The sequence below is a fragment of the Exophiala mesophila genome (assembly GCF_000836275.1).
Source record: "Exophiala mesophila strain CBS 40295 unplaced genomic scaffold supercont1.2, whole genome shotgun sequence".
Lineage (NCBI taxonomy): Eukaryota > Fungi > Ascomycota > Eurotiomycetes > Chaetothyriales > Herpotrichiellaceae > Exophiala > Exophiala mesophila.
The window spans coordinates 3,483,613-3,503,079 of NW_015622505.1; the positions used below are offsets into that span (position 1 = coordinate 3,483,613).

Consider the following 19,467-nt stretch of genomic DNA (forward strand, 5'->3'; position numbering starts at 1 on the left):
TGCTGCAGCATGCGTACTAGAAGTGAGGGTGAGGGCGAGAGAGCGCGAGTTTGGAGGAGGGCTGAGGGGTCCAGGGCTGGCTTGATTGAGTCTGGAGCCTTAAAAGCCTGGACTACAAACTGCAGACGGGAATGGATTGACTGGCAGACTGGGTAAATGGCGTGAATGTGTGGGACTCGAAAGGGACGAAGGTGGCTGTGCAAGGGTACATGTGCAGCCTGGAGGAGATCCCTTAGGCTTCTTCTTACTTGAACGTGAACACGCGAGTAGGCGTGCCCTGTCTGCAACCAGTCAAGTCTCAGGCACTCGTGTTCCTCAGTCAATGTCACGTCGCACTTGGCCTGATAAGCGGACCCCAGCGGGCTTCTACATGCAGAATGCCAGAATCCAGAGGCCCCAGATGACAGAAATCTTGGCTAGGGTTCTGTACGCTTGGGTCTTGGGCCTTTCCTGGCTTGGGTTAGCAACGGCCCAAGACCTCCGGGCGCCAGGCATAAGCATGATTTCTGTCCGAGGGATACCGAGTTGTGCTCCTGATGAACCCCAAAAAATACCCAGCTTGCGATCTGTCAAAACTGTAACTGTCTCGTCACCAGTAGTTTGCCAACCCACCTGCTCCTCTGTGCCCCGCTAGAACATTATTTACTGTCATCTCTGTCTTCCACGCACTTCCGGTCTTGGTCGACGCGTTCTATCATTACTGTTAGGGGTACCCATCACCGCATCCATCCACGGAGTCCATTACCTTCTCAAGGATGGGCATAATGCTATCTGTGTTATTAACGATCGCTTCCCCATGATGCATCGCTTCGGTAGAGCCTTAGTCAGATATGCTTGCCTCCAATCAAGCTCTCGCAATCTTAACTTGGCCAAATCATCAGTCATGAAACTGCTGGCAAAAATGGGTATCGCCCAATGTCGCACTAGTTTGACAGGGTTTCAATGGCCTACCAACCCCTCAACTTCCACATTGGTTGTTGCTGTTCAACGTCGGAGATATTTAGTTTATTCGGTATGATTTCATTGTGAGCTTCATGCCTGGAGGTCGCCTTGCCTTGGCCACTCGTTCCAGGCAATCAGACTATCTAGCAAGTCATCATCAACATCGTGAAGATCATCATCTAGTCTCTATCCAATCTGCAATATGTGATGCAGGCTCCAATAATAAATGCTTTCCGCTCTGTCTAGCATTTCATTCACAGCCACAGTTGATGTCGCCCACTCGAGTCTCCACATTCACCAACTGACACTCATTCGGTAGCGCCCACTTCAGGTTGACCTGCTGCCACAAGGCTGCGACATTTCCTTCCTCGCTTTACCATCGTTGTGCTTCATTGCCGTCACCCCATTGTTTCTCCGTGTATCCGAGTCGTTTTTTGACTTCCTCGACTGTCTCTGCATGACCTGTATTTTTGCCAATGTTGTCTGATATCTTGATGGCAGGTTTGCCACCGGCCTCGGACAGTTTGATGACAATATTCAACGGCTTGGATTTGGTCTGGCCATCTGACTTGAGCGTGAAATCATTGGTGAAGAAGGTGCCCACTCCGAAAGATGCCTTGAAGCCATAAGACTCTGCCACCTGCTTGTATTCCAGACATTTCTCCACATCCAGTGCGTCGGAAAACACTATCGTCTTTCCCTTGATGCCTACGGAGTCATAAAATTCACTCGCCTGCTTCACATAATCTTTGGGATCGCCCGAGTCTTGTCGGATGCCGGTAAAGACTTCTGCAAAAGTGGACCCTTTGGATCCATCTGAAGATTCCACATGATCACTTATGAGCTCACCCGAGGCAGAAGTTGTGGTTGGGATGGGTTTGTTGAACGCTTTGAAAAAGTCTGACGTCCCAAATGTGTCTGTCAATGCGATGCCCAGGACCCCTGCACCATAACACTCAAGCCAGTAATGGAGTCCTTTCAGGTTTGCATTTTCATAGTCACCGGTGAGTGCAGCTATGCCCATGAACCACTCGTGGGCGACCGTCCCAACGGGGGCAATTCGATGCTTCATTGCGAAGTAGACATTGCTCGTGCCAGTCAGCTTACCAGGCAGATCTTTTTCCTTGGAAGATCTGACCAATCCTTGTACGACCAAGTCCTGGGTGTGAAAGTCTCTGCGTCTGCGAGACCCAAACTCAGAGACCAGGCAGCCTCCTTGCAGCAGACGAACCCCCTTTTGATACGCTTTCTCTTCTTGTCCTTGATGATCCCAATCGGTCTCAACAAAGCGAAAATATGCCTCACTGGTCAAGGCAAGTATAGGAATCTCATACAGAATTGTCTCTACCCAAAGCCCTGTGATCACAACGTCCAGATCCCCAAATTCTTCATCGACGGGTTGAAAGGTGAGCTTGATCTGCTCTGCGGGCCTGAGTCTAAAGAATTGCAGATAATTGAGGTAGTCATCGCGGAGGAAGGGACAGCTGGACCTCAGAAACTCCAACTCTTGCTGCGTCAGTCTAATGTTGCCTAGCTTTTCGATTTGTGTCTTTAACCAATTGAATGCGGTTTTGTTCAGGCGCATTTGGGGCGTTCGGTTGGTGAATTTGTATTCCACCTTAACAGAGGGAAAGTACTTGAGGACCGCACATTGCATGGTCAGCTTGTACAGATCAGTGTCAAGGAAGGAGAAGACCCCTTCCGGGGTTTGATCTTGTGCCATGATGCTGGGAAGGGGTAGATCTCGCGTCACTGGTTTTGAATCAGGTAGGGGGAGAGTTCATGCATGGCAGAGGTTTAGAGCAGCGATGGACGCTTTGAGGAAGTTCAGTAAGTGTTTGGCTGGGAGATGTGATGGTGAACAGTCACCATGCAATGAGTGACTGGCCTTGCTGAGGCTTTGTTTGTCAAACGGCGAGTGACGAAACCCCGCATGGAATAAAAAGCACCGTCCCTCGTTAGGCCCTGGCCAGATGCAAGTCATCGTAGTCTAGCAGTCATCTTCAGGTATATGGTGCGCTGTAGTAATTGGTGCGGTGGAACACAACTCCATCAACGATATATGGCGAGGCAACCACGCACCATGCCAACAGCGCCTGCCTAGGGAGTACTGTTCTTTCATTGCATCTCGGGAAGGCTCAACCTCCAAATCCCATTGTTGCTCTTACTCCATATCGTGACCCCAGAAACAACACTTACGGAGTAGTTGTATAAATTATTATCATGTGATTGAGGCGTTACCAGATAGATTTTCGCCCAAATACTCAGCCACCTACGCGAGCTCTTTATCGTTGCAAGGGTAGCTATCATCAAGTGGACTCACCTCAAATTACCACCTGCAGATCTCCAAGTCCCATGACAAGTGCCTTTGACACGCCGTGATCATGATTCAAGGCTTGAACAACCTCACAGACATCAACCACCCGTGCCGCTGTGCCGTATTATGTATTCTGTTCTCTAAGCACGTCACTGATCGGCTGTTATGTCGTCGTTGGACACGGGGTATATGCGTATGTCGAGTCACGGTTGTTTTCCAGGCGAAGGGGTAGGCTGCATTGAGCAAACGCATTGACAAAGGGAACCAGCAGAAATGAGGAAAGCGCGATCGGCAACGGCGCGGCGACTGGCTGCAATTGGACTTGGCGCGGCCCCTTTTCGAAATCAAGCCATCGTCGCGTTTCATGCCTCCCGACCTTGCACTGCGCACCACACACCTCCCCTGCGTGGCCCTTCTTCTCTACAGGCCCCAGGCTGAATATCTGGCTGCGTTGTTCTCGCCTTCCTCTCTTTCTTGTGTCTCTTCAAGCACAGCCTTTGTGTTGCGACGTTGCCGCTCGTTATACACCGTCAGTCCTTCCTTTGCGTTTCTCCAGAGTCGCGCTGTGCAGTGACTCGGACCACCCCACATTCATTAAGATCTCTATCGTTGTGACGTGAATACACTTGATACATACGCACAGTCCAATTGCACCTCAAATTTCCTGGCCACAACGCACGGCCATTTGTCCTGGTGGCAAGACCTGGAGTCAACCACCTGATTTATCGACAAAGAAAGACTTGTCTCGGAAGGGTCTCTCGACTTGTTCGACCTCAAAGATACAACAGCACCATCTGGAGGACCAATACATAACCTGAGAATTCTCAGCAACCGCCATGCCGTCCTTAAACCTCAAGACCGCAGGCGTAGCCCTCCTCTCCCTACTCGCATCCACCTCCTTGGCTCAGACATTCACAGACTGTAACCCCCTCGAGAAAGATGACTGTCCCGACATGCAGGCGTTGGGTGTCTCCAACTATACCATTGATTTCGAGAAGAACATGATGTCCACAAGGGTTTGGAACACAACGGCGGGAAAGGTCGACTTTAAACCTGCGGGTGCTCAATTCACCATCAACCGACGAGGCGATGCTCCCACCGTCCAGACCAACTTCTATATCTTCTTCGGCCAGGTAGAAATCATCATGAAGGCCGCAACAGGCACTGGTATTGTCTCCTCGATTGTGATGCAGTCAGAAGATCTCGATGAAGTTGATTGGGAATGGATTGGAGGAAACGACACCCACGTGCAATCAAACTATTTTGGCAAGGGCAATACAACCTCCTTTGACCGCGCCATCTGGCATCCAGTCAGCAAACCTCAGGATGAATATCACAACTACACGGTGGACTGGACGCGGGATCAACTGGAATGGTTTATCGATGGCCAATCCATCCGCGTACTCAAGGCAGGAGAGGCCAATGGAGGCTTGAACTTTCCCCAAACCCCTTGCAACATTCGTCTCGGTATCTGGGCTGGTGGTGACCCGAAGAACCCTGAGGGCACTATTGAATGGGCCGGTGGTGAGACCGACTACAAAGATGTCCCCTGGACCATGACAGTGAAGTCAGTCCGCATTTCTGATGCCACCGAAGCCACGCAGTACCAATGGACCGATCGAAGTGGTAGCTGGCAGAGTATCAAGGTTGTCAAGTATGAATTACCCCAAGTTTTGATGTTCCACCAATGATCACAGCTAACACGTTGACAGTGACACCAAACCCATTCAACTCGACGGCGAAAACAGCCAATCCACTGTCCAGAGCGTGTCACAGAAATGGAACGGACTTCCCAATACCACCAAATACATCATTATTGGTGTTGTTTGCGGTGTCGTTCTTCTGATTGTCGCCATCTTCATCTTCTGCTGCATCAAACAACGGCGAGCAGGCAAGCACGAGAAGCTGATCGAAGACGCCAAATACGAAAAGAACGCTGCCGAGGTTCTAGCATACCGCAGCACCATCACCCAGCAACGGAACAACGAGCTCAAGTCAGCTCAGTATGGAGTAGCACCTGTCATGGGCAACGCCGGTGCAATGTACCAGAACCGCGGCCAGGCGCAACCCATGATCTCTGGGACCATGTCTCCGAACCCAGGTTATGGTTATGCCAACAGTGTGAGCACATATGGCAGCGGACGAGGCTATCAGAAGTATTAGAGACGGACATGTATGGGATATCAGGACCTCTGATCGGAGCCCTGACAAGACCGTCCGTCCGTGGTGATCAGTCTTTTTCGAGGCATATTCTCGCTATACTCGTGCGTAACCTCAGCCCACCGGCATAAGCTCAGTCTTCTATGACCATCTTGTCCCAGGCTGATTGTATAGACACATCAAGATGACTACAGGGGCGTTGATGATTGTTCTCAGGTCGATTTATTGATTGATTAATGTCAAGCAAGGCGTTGTTGCGTCTATCTCTGGACCGAGCAAGACACAGAACATGTCATACGCCTTTCCCATTTTTTTTATTACATTCTCCCCGGTGATTTTTTTCCAGGCCCAACATGAAGCACCAATCCAAACAAATCTTGGTGGCGGTGCGGCCTTGGTGAGCTAAACAACCAGTCATGCGCCAACTGCCTTGCTTCGTATGCGCATGCGTCTGCTGCCGCAGTCAAACCGGCCCTTTCCTACACTAACACAGTCGTAATGTGCTGTTCCCAGCGCCTCCAAACCACCCAAGTGACGCTCCTTGGAGAGAGCATTCAACGTGAAAAGTGGAACGATCAAGATCGAGGATTGATCCTAGCTCATATCATTTCTTGACGTTCTCCTTGCTCTCGTTGCTCTCGTTGCCTTTGTTTCTCCACAGTGGCACAATCTGACTAATCTTATTCTTCAAGTTGCTGCCATTCATGTTCATGTCCGGTGGGCTGACGGGATTCTTTCGGACGGGAATATCGACGATTTTGACTTCTCCGGGAGCGATAAGGCGGGCCGGGTTGGCTGACGGGCCTGTGACTTTGACCTTGAACTTCATGTCATCGGGCAGGAAGAATCCGGTGTCGAGACAATCGCCCCGCAAGTTGATTTCACGCAGCTTCTTTGGGTCGAACCACTTGTAAAAGGGGCCGGCGTCGAGCGCAAAGTTCTGCAGGGTCAGATTTCGGATGGGGAGGTAACGGAGATTTTCCCGAGGCATCTGGCTGGCCACCAAGAACTGAGCGCCACGGATGGCTTGTTGATCGAGGTACTCGCCATAGCCGAACTCTTCATGCAATCTTCCTTCACCGTGGAAGCCAAGATACTCGGTGTATTCCTCATCAACCTCAGCAGATGGGTCATATGTCCAGTGTCGATCGATGCGGCGAAACGATGGCTTGCCTTCTCTCGGGTCGAATGGAGGTTGTCTCATTTCAGGTTCCAAAGCCATCTCGAGGTGGAGCGTGCTCAGGTTCTTGTTGACCCAGCAGGTGGCCCAGATCAGAGGTTGGTAAGACTGCATCATACCATTCAATTGAAGGTAGCGCAGGTTGTGGAATGTGAGAAGAGGTCGCAGGCCTTGGATGGGAAAAAGGTCCTTGTTGAGATCTTCTTGGTCTTCGTCAAGATCATCGATGTCACCACCATCTTCATCATCAGACCCGTGGCTTTCCAGCTTGATAGACCAGAACAGATCGAGATTGAGAGAGTCTCGCTGCTTGTCTAGGTGTCGCCATAACTGAGGACGGAAGTTGGGGATTGGCTTCTCGGGGCCACCGAGATCGACGCTAGCGGGCCTGTCAGATACGATGAATGATGGTCACTGTATCACACCTCTCTTACCTGATATGAGCCATCTGAGGATCGGATGTGCTTGAGAGACTTTCTCTGGATCTGGTTTGATCATGTTGTCTGACTGGGGAGACCTGAGGACTGCTGGATCGAATTGGATGTGGGGGATCTGTGAGTGACGTGTCAAGCTCATACAAATCGTTACGATAAAACAGATCGTGAAGATGTAACGAGTCGGAAGACATCGTGAAGGGAGCCGAGTGTGGTGACTCTAGCAGGACATGACGAGAACGTGAACTTCGAACAGGAGTGTCAAGGGAGGGAGTGGATCCGGGAGATTGAAGGTGACGAGAGAAATTTGGTGTAGACATGGCGAAAGCCGTGCTGCTTACCTAGGTAGGCATTCACGACATAGGCTAGGTCACTGCAGTCTCAGAACAAAGACGTGAAGTCTGGTTGAAGTGAAAGGTCAAGGATGAAGAAGATTTGTGGGCGGAGGAGGAAGAGAAACTGATTCACCATTAACTGCACCTTCCTGCTTTTCTGCTGGGGGTGAGGCGTGATCCAACAGAAAGGAACAAATTCACCAGGCAGATCTTTGCTCACTAGCGCCATCGCCATCGCCATCGCCATAGAGGGAACCTGCTCGATCTCTTCACTTCCCCAGATGTTCAAACATGGGAGCATACCATCTGATTCCTTAAAGAACCCATTTCTGATGCTCCTGACTGGCTCCTCTCTCCTACTATTCACCCTCACAGCCATTTTCCTCCCCGTTGATGCCACCGTTATCCTCTGGAGACAGAAGTCTTCCTTGTTAAGTATTTGCACCACCTGTGTTCTGTGCTCATGTGCTTTGCTTCATCGTAAGAACTCACCAAGAAGGCGGACCCGTAATTAAATTCAAGTTTGAGGCAGGGCTGCACAAGGCTGAAGGTTGGGATACGGAAGAACAATTATTACCGGAAGTGGAATCTTCAATTGGTGCATCTTCCTCAAAGCTTTGCATAGAAATCCGCTAGCAACTAGCGCCTTGGCAGGATCTTCGTCATCAATTCATCCTCAGTGTCGTCAGTTGAACCTGAACTGAAGTTCGTATTCTGAATGCATTGTTGTACCACGAATGTCATCTGTTCAAGGGGCTTGACGTGTTAGCACCAGGATGTCCCGTACACCTTCACCACATTAGACATGGCTCCGATAAGGAGATATCTTCGAATCAGCAAATACTCGGTTCTCGAATGTCGTATATTCCTGGAGAACCCAGCAGATGAGCAAAGGTGGCTGCTAAAGGCTGGGGATCCTGCGCTCACTCGCGTCATTGAAGCTGTGAAGCCTCTTGTTCTCCCAAAGCTCATCGAAGAGAATGCAAGGGCCCAGGGCAAAGGAAAAAAGAAGAAAACTGTCAAAGACGTGGTCAAGCAGGGTTCGCCGTTCCATCGTTCTCGGCATTCTGGCTCCTCTGCTGACAAAGTGCTATAGACGACTTTGAGGTTTCCATTTTCTTGACTGAGCTCAAGACCCGACATTCACTTATCGTCAAGCACAAGACGTTCAAGCAAAAGCCCTCTCTACGCACCAACAATGGTAGTAAGATGACTGCTGCTAATCATGGGACCGACTCTATCATGATTCGTGATGAGAGTGACGATGAAGATATCGCAATCAGCGACATCCCTGACGCGGATGATAAAAGTGATGTCGAGGAGACGTCTCGGGTGCTGGATGATACTTTCAACCCCGACCAAGACGATGACAAGAAAAAGTTGGGGTTCAAAACCACCTATGACGGCTTCAGCATCTGGGGGTGGGTGCTTTGCCTCTTCGTTGAACGCAAGGGAGGGCCAGGCAAGAAGTCGGCTGCTGCGACTGAAGGAAATGCGCAGGCCTTGATGCAGGACTGGATCACCTCGACTCAACAACAGAAAGAGGATGATGAATGATGGAAAGGCGGTGTGTTGCCCAAGGTCTGGCCAAGTCTTGCGGTCTGGCTCTACACTGTAAAGGAATTACACCTTCCGAATTTGGTGAATTGACAGACTATTTCAAACAATCATGGAACAAACCTTCGTAGCCATTGATCATCATGTTGCATTCCTCTAGGCGACCACCCGCACCTCTTGAAGCAGGGTCATGGTGTTGATCAATGCTATCTAACTCGAGTGGTCTTGAATGCTGAAAGCTCTTGTCATGGTGTTGACACTCACCCGGCAAAACCTCGCGATCCCTAAACCATCGATAAGAGTCCATCAACGATGCCAGACTGAGAGTTGGCATGTACTCCGTAGGCCCCTCGGGCCCGAGATCTCCCCAGAGACCCTGCATACAAGAGGACCTGACCCACCAGATTCAGTGGTGGTCAAAGTTGACGTACATCTCGACATTCCAAGGGTTCAACCCTTCAACACCCTGAGTTCCACAGAAATCTCGGCCTCAGCCTCAGGCAGCCACTGGCAATAAGATTGTCCACAGCCTCGCGTGCCTCCCTGTCAAGTGTCTGGAGCATTGATCAATTACAGTACCACCAATGGTAAGGGCAAGTCGCGTCCTGCATCAACCCAAGGGGTTGGGACTAAACCACCTGAATGTGGGTTAAGGGCTGTGGGTTGGGTGCAAGAAATTGCGACCGTCGATCCAGGGTGCCATACTGGAACGTGTATCAAACAGCAAATACATTTCGTGTCATTCCCAATGAAATCAAACGGTTCCAGGAGGTGAGGAGTCAAAAAGGGAGAACTACGGGGGTCGCCAGACTCCACTACCCTGCATCAAATTTTGCCCACTTTTGATTCTGTCACGCAATTTCCACGTGGTTGTGGCTATTAGGAGGGTACAGACTCCAGACAGACGAGGGGAAACATCCCTCTTGGGTTCCTGGTTAGAGTCGAATTCCCAAGGGCAAAAGTCCTGCATCAAGCCGAATAAGATGAGTTTGCGGCCAGGCCCGCCAACTTTCGCCTCGGATCGTTCGAGGCAAAAGGGAGGCGTTTCCACCTTTGGCTTGTTTGCCTTGGTCTCTACACTCTCAGTTCCAAGTTACACGAGCCTCACGGTAGTGTTGCATCAGAAGGATTGCGACTGTCGCTCTCTCCCTTAATCATGGATACGGTGTACGGGATCTCAGCCTCACGTGTAACTGTGGCAATTCACGGCTTGACATGCAGTTTGTCAGCGGCCATGCCGAAGTTAAGCGCGTGCAAAATGCTCCATGGGACCGAACGTGGCCGAAAAATAGCCCTGGTACATTTGAAGCCACTCATGTCTACGACACTAACTAGTAACTCGTGCAGAGCCAGGGTGATAGAATTGCCTAACAGGGTCATCGATATGAGGCTCAACCAAGTTTGCCTATGGGAAAAACTCTTTCGCGAGGTTGCTTATGGCTGGATCAAGACCTGTCAAAAATTGGGACAAGAGTGGTGGCTGAATGTCTCTCCAGATTGCCCTTTCAGGTATTGGCTTGCTACAGACCATGTACAGAAGGCATGAGACATCGCTTTCCGGGCTGTCATCCCTTCTCCCAGGTACCCGGACTCCCAGGATCGAGTGCAAAGGAAAGGGGAAATTGTGTGGAAGGGAGGCAATCTTCGAGAAGCCGACTCAGCGGCCTAGGCCGTTTGCGAGGCATCCAAGCTTCCTGTCAACCTCCAGGCGCACTAGTTGCTTAGAGATAGCCTCCTGAAGGAATCGACACCAAACAAGTGCGTTCGCATCACCTCAGCTGACACCCGCGCCTCGTGCAGTGCAGGTGTCATTGGTTTTGCTGTGCGCATGGTACACGCTGGGATGTCTTCGTATATGCAGACAGAATCCGAAACTTCTGCCCCGGCGTGCCCGGGCAATACGGATTTTGTACTTAGTCGAAATCAAGATCAAGCCCTCTGGCCGAGAAAAAACATTAAGCCTTGGCCTGGGCTCACTTGAACCCATTGTGGCATTCCATTTACCAAGCCACCAGCTTCGTCACTCCTCGTCCCGTCCTCGTCACCGTCGACTCAGAAAACGAAAGCAAAAAAAAAAAAGTGACATCAAGACCAAAGTAAAATTTTGTCCATCAACGCCAGGAATCGAGATGCATCTACAAAAATCATTTGACCATCGAACCATCGAACCGTTGGGGCTTTCAGGAGGCATTCTGAAACACGCCAGTAGCGGGTGAGCACTGAATTGTGCTCAAGGTTTGGCCTGAACACGGGAGGTGGCAAAAAACCACGCGGTGATCGGTGATCCAAGCGGCAAGGAGGATCTTCAGGAACCCGCACTCGGCGTCCACCATCAGACCATTTTTTCCAGGTACGCCAGGTACCATCTTTCATTCCTCCTGAACCATCGTCATCCGTGGAGAGTGCGATGATCGTGTTCCTGGAATGGTGATGGATTGACTGCCGATGAAACATACCTCGATCACACATCAACTCGATAGTGGCCATCTCCTAAACGCCTCCAAGCGCTTTGTATGGTGGTGACGGAGAGCTGGCGCTCAATTACCCCTCAGTTCCTGGCGACTACTGCCAGTGGGTGACCCGCAAGTGCCTGTCAACACTACCTCTAGTGAGAGTTGACACCTGTACTGGCACACTGGTTGGATACAGAGTTCTTGAGCGGCTGGTCTTTTTGTCACTGTTCCTCGGCTAGAGCATGTCACGCGGATCGTGTTTCAAAGCATTTGCGAGCGCCAGCGACAGGATTGGTCATTGGCTAAACATGCTCACCGACCTTGGAAACGTAGTTTCCATTGTACTGTAGTCGCCGCCTTATGCTCTGCCCCAGGGATTTGTATCGCCTGGCAACATGCGCTTAGGCTCCGCAAAAAGGTTTTCGCACCAGCATAAATGAAGTTACACAACGAGATAGGACTCGGACTCTCTAAAGTGCCCGAGACGGAGGCTCCAAGACTAGCCAAAACTTGATTCTGGGGATGTGTTTGTCAGAGTTGCCGACAAAGCCGGTCTCCATTGGTGGTGTTGGACAACGTGGACAGCCAAGGCATGTCTGAATCGCCAATTGTTCTTCATCTGACACCACCCCAAGAGATGGAACTAGACATGGGTGAGGAGGGGTCACCGTCCATGCGATCGATCACGCGTGCAAAAATGCTGACTATGTCGCCGTAAGAGACTTTTCCGAAGTTGCTTGACTGATACCAAAAAAAGTCAATGACAGCTGATCTGGAGACTAGCTTGGGCCTTGGGGCCTCTGCCGGTCCACCGAAAGGAATCCAAACTCGACGCTGGCGGCGGCGGAGTAGTCATGTAGCCTACGTTAACCAAGTTTTTTTTTTGGCTTCCTGGTCGCAACAAGTCACAACGCAACATCCGACGAATCCGTGTTGTGTTGATCAGACTGCAACCCCCTCGGACCCGGGCCAGGGAAACCGAGTCTCAGGCGTTCAGCCCGAGGATACGAATACTCCGTAGGCACAACTAAGCGCTAAACGAGACATGAGTCAACCCAAGTTCCTGCAGATGCAACGTATGCAGATGGAATGCGTTGCGCATCAAGGTCGGGCGGTTGTTTTGCCAGCCTGACGAGGGGTCAAACAATGGTCCTAGGCCAGAGAGTTGAGACCCGAGTCAATCCCCAACATGATTGATCTGTTGATTAATTGCTTGCTGTTCACCGCCAGGTCAAGCAATAATAATAAAAACAGGGTGGAACTGAGATTGACAGCATCTTGTCTTGGGGCATAATTTTGGCAGCATTTGATTTGTGTCCCACTCATGAGTCAAGGAACCACACCTAGGGCATCAGGGGTGCGTTGCCTGAGATCCGAGCCAGGCAGCAAGGTCAGCTCGTCCAGGTGGTCAGTCACGGGTACTCCGTGGGCCGTACAGGTATGGGTGTGCGTGTGCGTGTGCGTGTGCGTGTGCGTGTGCGTGTGCGTGTGCGTAGGCATCTGGAGGTGGGTGGTCGACTGGCTTGCCTGAATGGAGAATCGCCTTTACGGAATACGCTGGCCTGTCGGGCAAGCAACGATCAATCAAAAGTGACAATCTCCTCCTTTCCCGACCCTCGAAATACCTCTCTGTACGGGCAAGCAACCCCAGGCGACGGCCACATCTCCTCGGGCTTACCAGGTTGTTAGGCTCACCCGGTCAGCTGGGACGCGGCGGGGACTTCGCTTTGTCAGTTGGCCTTCTGAGTCTTTAGCGTGACGACTAGTCCAGGAGCCCTTGAGAAAAGGACTGGCACAACTGGGTTCGTGTTAACCGGAAGAGGAGAGCAGAAGCCAGGGGGGTCATCCACCCCCGAATGCCTTGGAAAAGGACAGTTTGACAGTTTGCCATGGTGCCATGTCAGAACCACCTCCACCCAGGACCCGCTCAGGCTCCATGAGCTTTCTGGCTCAGACGCTCAGACACTCAGTTTCTGGCGTAAAACTCAATGTTCCAAGAGTCAAGTATCCACCTTGGACAAGGGAAACCCAGGTCGGTTGCACCAGGGCAAAATGGAGGCATGACTGTGCTCGCGTCACCATTTCTGGAACAACTCTCCGTATGATCGCTGGTGCCAGGGTACACCATCCAAGTCCGCCGCATGGCCGAGAAAAATAAATATACACTTGAATTCCCCTTTGCCCTCGTCGCACACACCTACATTCAGACTCACCAGACAGATTCTATTTTTCACGACCTACCATACATCTCACATCACTTGGAGCCCCCTGGCCAATACACATCCTCTCAACTGAATGGCTATCTGTGCTTCATCATCTTCCCAATCATCCCTCCGATATATCACATCGACCACCACCATGCCTGCTGGATCCAAATATCCTCCTTGCCCAGGCCCTCCGCCAAACCGGCCTCTGCCAGCGCTACCCAAGTAAAGACGCCTTGAGCCTGGTCGATTGACCATTACAAGCTCACTGAGAACGGATCGCCGATGGCTACCAGTCGGCAACGAGGTGTGGCTCAAGCTCGTCAAAACAACTCACCACGCGGCCACGTCTCATAATACTGGGATGCCTATCGTCTGATCACGCCTTGAATCCAACACGACACCGGTCATTGTTTTCCAAATCCTCCCACGGTCCACAGGAGTGGTCGCCGCTTGGCATGGGGTCACTCGTGCATGTACATGTACATGTACGTGAGCAAGGGTATCTGGGCGGCTGCATGAGGCGATGAGCTGGCAGCCAACCCCTCCCACGGCTCTCAAGCACAACATTCTTGCAGCATGCAAGTTAATCACCACTGGTTCTCTCGAATACACATGGCCTTGTCCATGCACACTGCTCCAAATCGACAACAGTGGGTTGTTTCCCATCCTACTCGTTCCGACAGCCTCAATCCCTAATACCCATTTCCGTTTTCAACACGGTCCAACGGAGAACTGGACATTTTATCGTCATATCGTCGACCTATACCCCCACTACACAGCCTTACAATCAGTCCTGGCAACGCGCTTCACCCACTCGTCGACCCATCAGCAAGATCCTGTGGTGGGCAAGGTCAACTCAGCGCCCCGTTTCTGAACCACATCCAATCCACCCAGCACATGTACCAACACACCCAAACAACACAACCCACAGCACCTGTACCATCATACATTATACCCACCGTTTCTTAATCTACTCGTGGAGGAACACCACTGGTCTCACACACCGACTCGGGTGGCATACCCTTGAAAGGTGGCACCACCCTGTTTGTATACTACTTTTTTGTGCATGAGAGCAACTTGATGATCCCCACGCCTTAATGAGACGAGCTTGACCTGACGAGCTTGGTCCTGGTTGCACCGAGGTCGCACCGAATTTCATATACTAGTTTTTGGGGAATTGCCCCTGCAGTTGGCTAATGGATAATCCAATCTTTGTCCAATTTCGTCCCAATTTGTCCTGCTTTCTTGAGTGAAATCGTCTTCCTCGACGTCTCAACTGTGACCTTGATAGACGTATTAGACTAACACTCGGCACCCCTCTCGTTCCTCACCTGACCGGTCGGTGTTTACTACCACAGACCCCGGTGTGAGGCTATGCTATACGCCAGGATCGAAAGGCTAGCCTTATCGTGACAACTCGCATGTATTCTCGCGCCCACCGGGCGGCTGCAGCTGACCCCGTGATGTGATTACTAGACATACAACCCCTCATGCCAATCCTAGCTCTCAAATCTGATGACACACGTCAAACGAGGCCTCGGTACAAAGTCACCGATCGGATGCTGGATGAGGACTACTGTAGAATCTGTGTTGGCACATTGAGTTAGCCCTGTCAACGGTAGCTATGGTACCTTGGGAGCAAGTAGAAACCAGAGTTTACGCAGTTGGTCAGCGGCAGCACCAGCGGCAGCACCAGCGGCGGCACCAGCGGCACCTCGCGTGGTCACCTCAGGTCCGGACCTCTGATCCGCTGGGTTTAAACAGTGGCGGGCGATTCTTCCCCTCGGCCATCTTTCTCCAGATACGAGTGACCTCCACTCAATAATAATAGCCACTCGAGCCACTGCGGGACGGAAATGTTCAATGACGACTTGTTCACCAACTTTCCAAGACGCTTGGACAATGTACGGATTTTAATCCAACTGCAGCCAGCATATTTGTTGATAGACGGGTGATGTGATGTCTTTTTCGCAACCAGCCTCCCAAGTCCCATGCGAGACTCTACAAAGCTAGGTGCATACATAGTAACCAAGTAGTTGTTCTCGGCCCGTTAAGTTCACGAGTCTCGGCTATACATGTTCCTTAAGGCGGAAGAATGTTGCGAGGAATGAGAGCACAGTACGGTATAGTATGTACAACTGCTTGCAGCCATTCCTTACGAATGCAGACCTCCCAGCCTTTCACCTTCCCCTTTACAGCAAGACATTCTGGTCCATCCTGAAGTCATAGCAATTATTCTTTGGGTCTGTATAGTGGACCACGACCAAGATGGACGAGACATGCCCAGGAAGGCTGAGCCTTACTGAGGCGCGTGAGGCCACATAGAAAGTCTCGACTTGACGACACCGCCCGAGACATACTATGCACTACATATGGGATTTACAGGAGATGGGAGAAGACTGGGGATCAATTGCGTAGGTGTGGTAGGATCTCGAGGAGGCTGGTGGGTTTGAGAACAACGGGCAATCTCTTAAACTCTCCGCAGTGAGGCCCATCCAAGTGGCCCTAAAACCGGGTATTTCGATGAGTCTAAGCAAGAAATAGAGTCTTGGGATCAATCCCATGACGGCATCGACCTTGGATAGCTCCCCCATAGCAAAGCCACAAGCGCTGATATGTCCAACCACGGAGCTCCAAAGCCCGGACTGTCCACTTAGATTGCGTGGCATGCGCGGCGACCAAGCGGCATCTCCATGTTTTGGGCCTGACTACGTGCTTGGATTTCCTTGTCTTTGCCATGTCGAGATACCGCATGCATATGATCTGGGCTTGGTGGTTTCAATCTGCGCCTTGGGTGACACGATTCTTTTTGCTTTTATCGGCGGGGAGTGGTTATTTGGGGTCGTAGAATTTAATTCAATCCTTTATTTGTCGCTCGCTGTTGCTTTAGCTGCTGGGTGTGTGCTTTTTTGCGTCCGTCCACCAGAGAGGTAAGCAGTCGTTCGATCGCTTGTCGCTTGTTTTAAGGAACCCCGTGGGTTGGTTGCTAGAAATCATTCGTCAAACGACAAACAGCAACAAGTCACCGCTCAATTGCTCCCGAGCTCCCAGCTCATCGCTTCGAGCCACACCACCATGTACGCTCGTTATCTCTCTCTGACCGCCGGGGCGTGTCTTGTATCACTCGCTACTGCTCAAGGCACTGTTTCCTTGACGATATCTGCCCGACCTCCCGAAGGCGCATCCGATTTCATCAGTCCTGCGTTTGCCGGATTTGGCATTGAGCCCTCCAATCTGTTTTCCTTTACCGGTGGCGCCGAGGAGAATGAACTGTCCAAAAACCTGATAGAGAACTTGGCCAATTATACAGGCACCCCTCCGCACATGCGCATTGGTGGAAACACTCAGGACTACTTTATTTGGAACGAGGACCAAGACGAGTACATTTGGTACAACAATGCCTCCGAGGCTGTGGGTCAGGGAGCATATCCCTCGGATCATATGGTGATTGGACCACGTTATTTCGAGGTCATGAACCGATGGCCCAGCAACACTCCAATCACCTTTGGTCTGAACCTGGCATACAGCGAGCCGGATTACCTTGACCAGATTGTCATCATGGCCCACCAGGTGTTTAATCGCCTGACCAATCTCAACGTGGTGTCGTTGGAAATAGGCAACGAGCCTGATCTATACCTCGAGAACGGCTTTCGATCGGGAGAATGGGGCGGCAATATCTATACCCAGCAGTGGTTAAACCGTGCCGAAGCCGTTTGGCAAGAAGTGCTTCGGCCTCGAGGCATCCCTAGCAACATCTTCGAGCCTGGTACAACGGCGTCGACGATCGGAACGTCATTTGAGCTCAATGATCTCGACTCGTTTGGCATCACCGTCACAGCCAACGACTCCAGCAAGCCTTATATCGCCGCGTGGAATCAACATGATTACTACTACTACATTGGGGTGTCTACCTACCCTCTGACACAATACCATTTCATGACCCTGTCGACCACCAACGACCAGTTTGCTCATTGGGAGGAGCAAGTTCTTCAAGCGTTAGCTACGCCTTACCCATACCATCTCCGAGAGATGGGCGTTGTTGGCCCAATTGGACTCAACGATATCACCGACGTATTTGGGGCTTCACTATGGGCATTGAATTTCTTCCTCTATGCCGCCACGTTGAACATCTCATCGGTGCAAATGCACATGACCGACAACAGCAATGCTAGTGCATGGCAGCCAATCCGGTTCTACGGGAAAGATCCATTCGTTCGACCTAACTATTACGCTTATGCGGCATTTGACCAGTTGATCGGACCAACATGCCAGGCACAAATCAGCGGCTCTGTCCTCACAAATGCCCCGGAGCCATACGGAGGACGCAGTGCCGTATATCAGATCTACCAAGACAGCACGATCTCGTCTATAGTTCTGATCAATTCGAACGAGGCCAATGTATCGATGACGGACAAGCCAAGCTTGACCTTTGAGTTGACATTGCCGACGGAATTCGCTGGCGAAGAGGTGCATCTTGCATATCTCACCAACGAAGGAGCAGATGCCAAATCCGGCACGACGTGGAATGGAATCAGCTACGAAGAAAGCGGCAATGGCCTACCGACCAGAGTCAACGACACTCAGGCCACCGCCCGAGTTGGAGACGATGGGGTATTATCGGTCCTCGTCAGAGATACCCAAGCCATTGTCGTCAGCCTCAGCGGGCCTGTCGGCCAGCTGGAGGCAAACCCCAGTGCGTGCCAGGCTTTGTTGGAGAAACAACCCAATGCTCGACCGGCCGAAACGCCCGTTGGCACAAACACTGCTGATGGAACATCGACAAGCGATTCCAGCAGTCACACAAATGCCGCATCCAGTGCCACCGCCGCAAGTCCGAGTAATGGAATGACCAGGCTATCGACCGTTATCCTCGGCACTCTTGTTTCAGCCTTGTTGAGCGGATGCTGGTTGGTCTTGTGAGACCCTACTGTCTTTGTCTTTTACGATCCAAGTTCATCGACATAGCGAGGATAGACATGATTGATTTGGTCCCGGGAGTTTTCCATCGGTATCAATGTTTTACAATTTGCAAGTGCACATATTGGACAGGACCACGCAAGCAAACGAACAAGTGAATAGATGATCTGGCGTTTTGACACATGATGCAGCCTGGAAGATCGGCTGGGCCACTACACTCTAATAGAAGAGGACGATCTATGTACATAGGAGATAGATATCGATGTTCCCAGAGATGATGACTATAATGGATTAGCATTTAATAAGCTAGCTCTACGCAATTTGATTAGTTTAATATGCTACATCATGTTTCAATTTTCATTTCATAATGGCATAGACATGAGAGTGGATAGAGAAATTTCGATTACATTCGTTCACATAGAGAATGATAGCTACAACTATGGTTTTACATCAAAACAAAACACATATGTGCTTCTCACGGACAAATGACATCAAACATCCATGTTGTACTACTCTAAAACAAGCCTGAGACAAAATCAGAGCTTCCTGGGCCTCGGTTCACATGCTATCGATTACAATTAAACATATAGCATGCTTATTGGATGACACTACCATTTACACGTACGGAGTACTGACTAACTGAAGATAATTTAGTCAAACTATCAGATCCAGACACATTTCACATCTCATTTCTAAGAAGAACTGGAGATTTTCCTTTTCCACTGGGCTCAAAACAAATGCAAGATGGCCATGGGCATCTCCACCCGAGCCACTCGGCCTACCACCCACGCCCATGCGCCTCCTTAGATGCCCCTGGGGGCCATATTGTAGACCCTCGTTCTCAACAAAGCACTCAAAGCTTCAAGCTCTGAGCTCCAAGCTAGAACCCACCCACCACCAACTAACCAATCAACCGAGGTGAGGCGCTCCTCGCCGAATTGGCATTCTTTGCTAGGACTGGCTGG

General features: G+C 50.9%; 6 protein-coding genes across 6 annotated transcripts; 4 read left to right on the plus strand and 2 right to left on the minus strand.

Moving 5' to 3' along the window:
• Positions 1-1,046: 1,046 nt before the first annotated feature.
• PV10_03047 (nicotinate phosphoribosyltransferase) lies at positions 1,047-2,837 on the minus strand. The gene has a single exon (XM_016367439.1). The coding sequence runs from the start codon at positions 2,663-2,665 to the stop codon at positions 1,316-1,318; it is 1,350 nt and encodes a 449-aa protein (XP_016226957.1). The 5' UTR covers positions 2,666-2,837; the 3' UTR covers positions 1,047-1,315.
• An 808-nt stretch (positions 2,838-3,645) lies between these two features.
• On the plus strand, positions 3,646-7,508 carry PV10_03048 (uncharacterized protein). The gene is made up of 2 exons (XM_016367440.1): positions 3,646-4,913; positions 4,972-7,508. The coding sequence occupies exons 1-2, from the start codon at positions 4,096-4,098 to the stop codon at positions 5,420-5,422; spliced, it is 1,269 nt and encodes a 422-aa protein (XP_016226958.1). The 5' UTR covers positions 3,646-4,095; the 3' UTR covers positions 5,423-7,508.
• On the minus strand, positions 6,024-7,227 carry PV10_03049 (uncharacterized protein; the record flags this gene model as incomplete). Its single annotated transcript, XM_016367441.1, has 2 exons — positions 6,024-6,978; positions 7,034-7,227. The coding sequence occupies 2 exons, from the start codon at positions 7,225-7,227 to the stop codon at positions 6,024-6,026; spliced, it is 1,149 nt and encodes a 382-aa protein (XP_016226959.1).
• A 573-nt stretch (positions 7,509-8,081) lies between the features above and the next one.
• Positions 8,082-9,080, plus strand: PV10_03050 (uncharacterized protein). Its single transcript, XM_016367442.1, has 2 exons — positions 8,082-8,408; positions 8,465-9,080. The coding sequence occupies exons 1-2, from the start codon at positions 8,174-8,176 to the stop codon at positions 8,923-8,925; spliced, it is 696 nt and encodes a 231-aa protein (XP_016226960.1). The 5' UTR covers positions 8,082-8,173; the 3' UTR covers positions 8,926-9,080.
• A 4,480-nt stretch (positions 9,081-13,560) lies between these two features.
• Positions 13,561-14,810, plus strand: PV10_03051 (uncharacterized protein). The gene has a single exon (XM_016367443.1). It carries the CDS (start codon positions 14,109-14,111, stop codon positions 14,457-14,459), a length of 351 nt encoding a protein of 116 aa, XP_016226961.1. The 5' UTR covers positions 13,561-14,108; the 3' UTR covers positions 14,460-14,810.
• Positions 14,811-16,660: 1,850 nt separating this feature from the next.
• PV10_03052 (uncharacterized protein) lies at positions 16,661-18,505 on the plus strand (the record flags this gene model as incomplete). Its single annotated transcript, XM_016367444.1, has 1 exon — positions 16,661-18,505. One exon carries the CDS (start codon positions 16,661-16,663, stop codon positions 18,503-18,505), a length of 1,845 nt encoding a protein of 614 aa, XP_016226962.1.
• Between the last annotated feature and the right edge of the window lie 962 nt (positions 18,506-19,467).

Bases quoted from the DNA above. Each gene is read 5' to 3' on its own strand.
- PV10_03047 (XM_016367439.1), bottom strand. From the start codon at position 2,665: ATGGCACAAGATCAAACCCCGGAAGGGGTCTTCTCCTTCCTTGACACT.
- PV10_03048 (XM_016367440.1), top strand. From the start codon at position 4,096: ATGCCGTCCTTAAACCTCAAGACCGCAGGCGTAGCCCTCCTCTCCCTA. The intron at 4,914-4,971 runs GTATGAATTACC...ACACGTTGACAG, and splicing joins CAGAGTATCAAGGTTGTCAA to TGACACCAAACCCATTCAAC.
- PV10_03050 (XM_016367442.1), top strand. From the start codon at position 8,174: ATGGCTCCGATAAGGAGATATCTTCGAATCAGCAAATACTCGGTTCTC. The intron at 8,409-8,464 runs GTTCGCCGTTCC...AAAGTGCTATAG, and splicing joins CAAAGACGTGGTCAAGCAGG to ACGACTTTGAGGTTTCCATT.
- PV10_03051 (XM_016367443.1), top strand. From the start codon at position 14,109: ATGAGCTGGCAGCCAACCCCTCCCACGGCTCTCAAGCACAACATTCTT.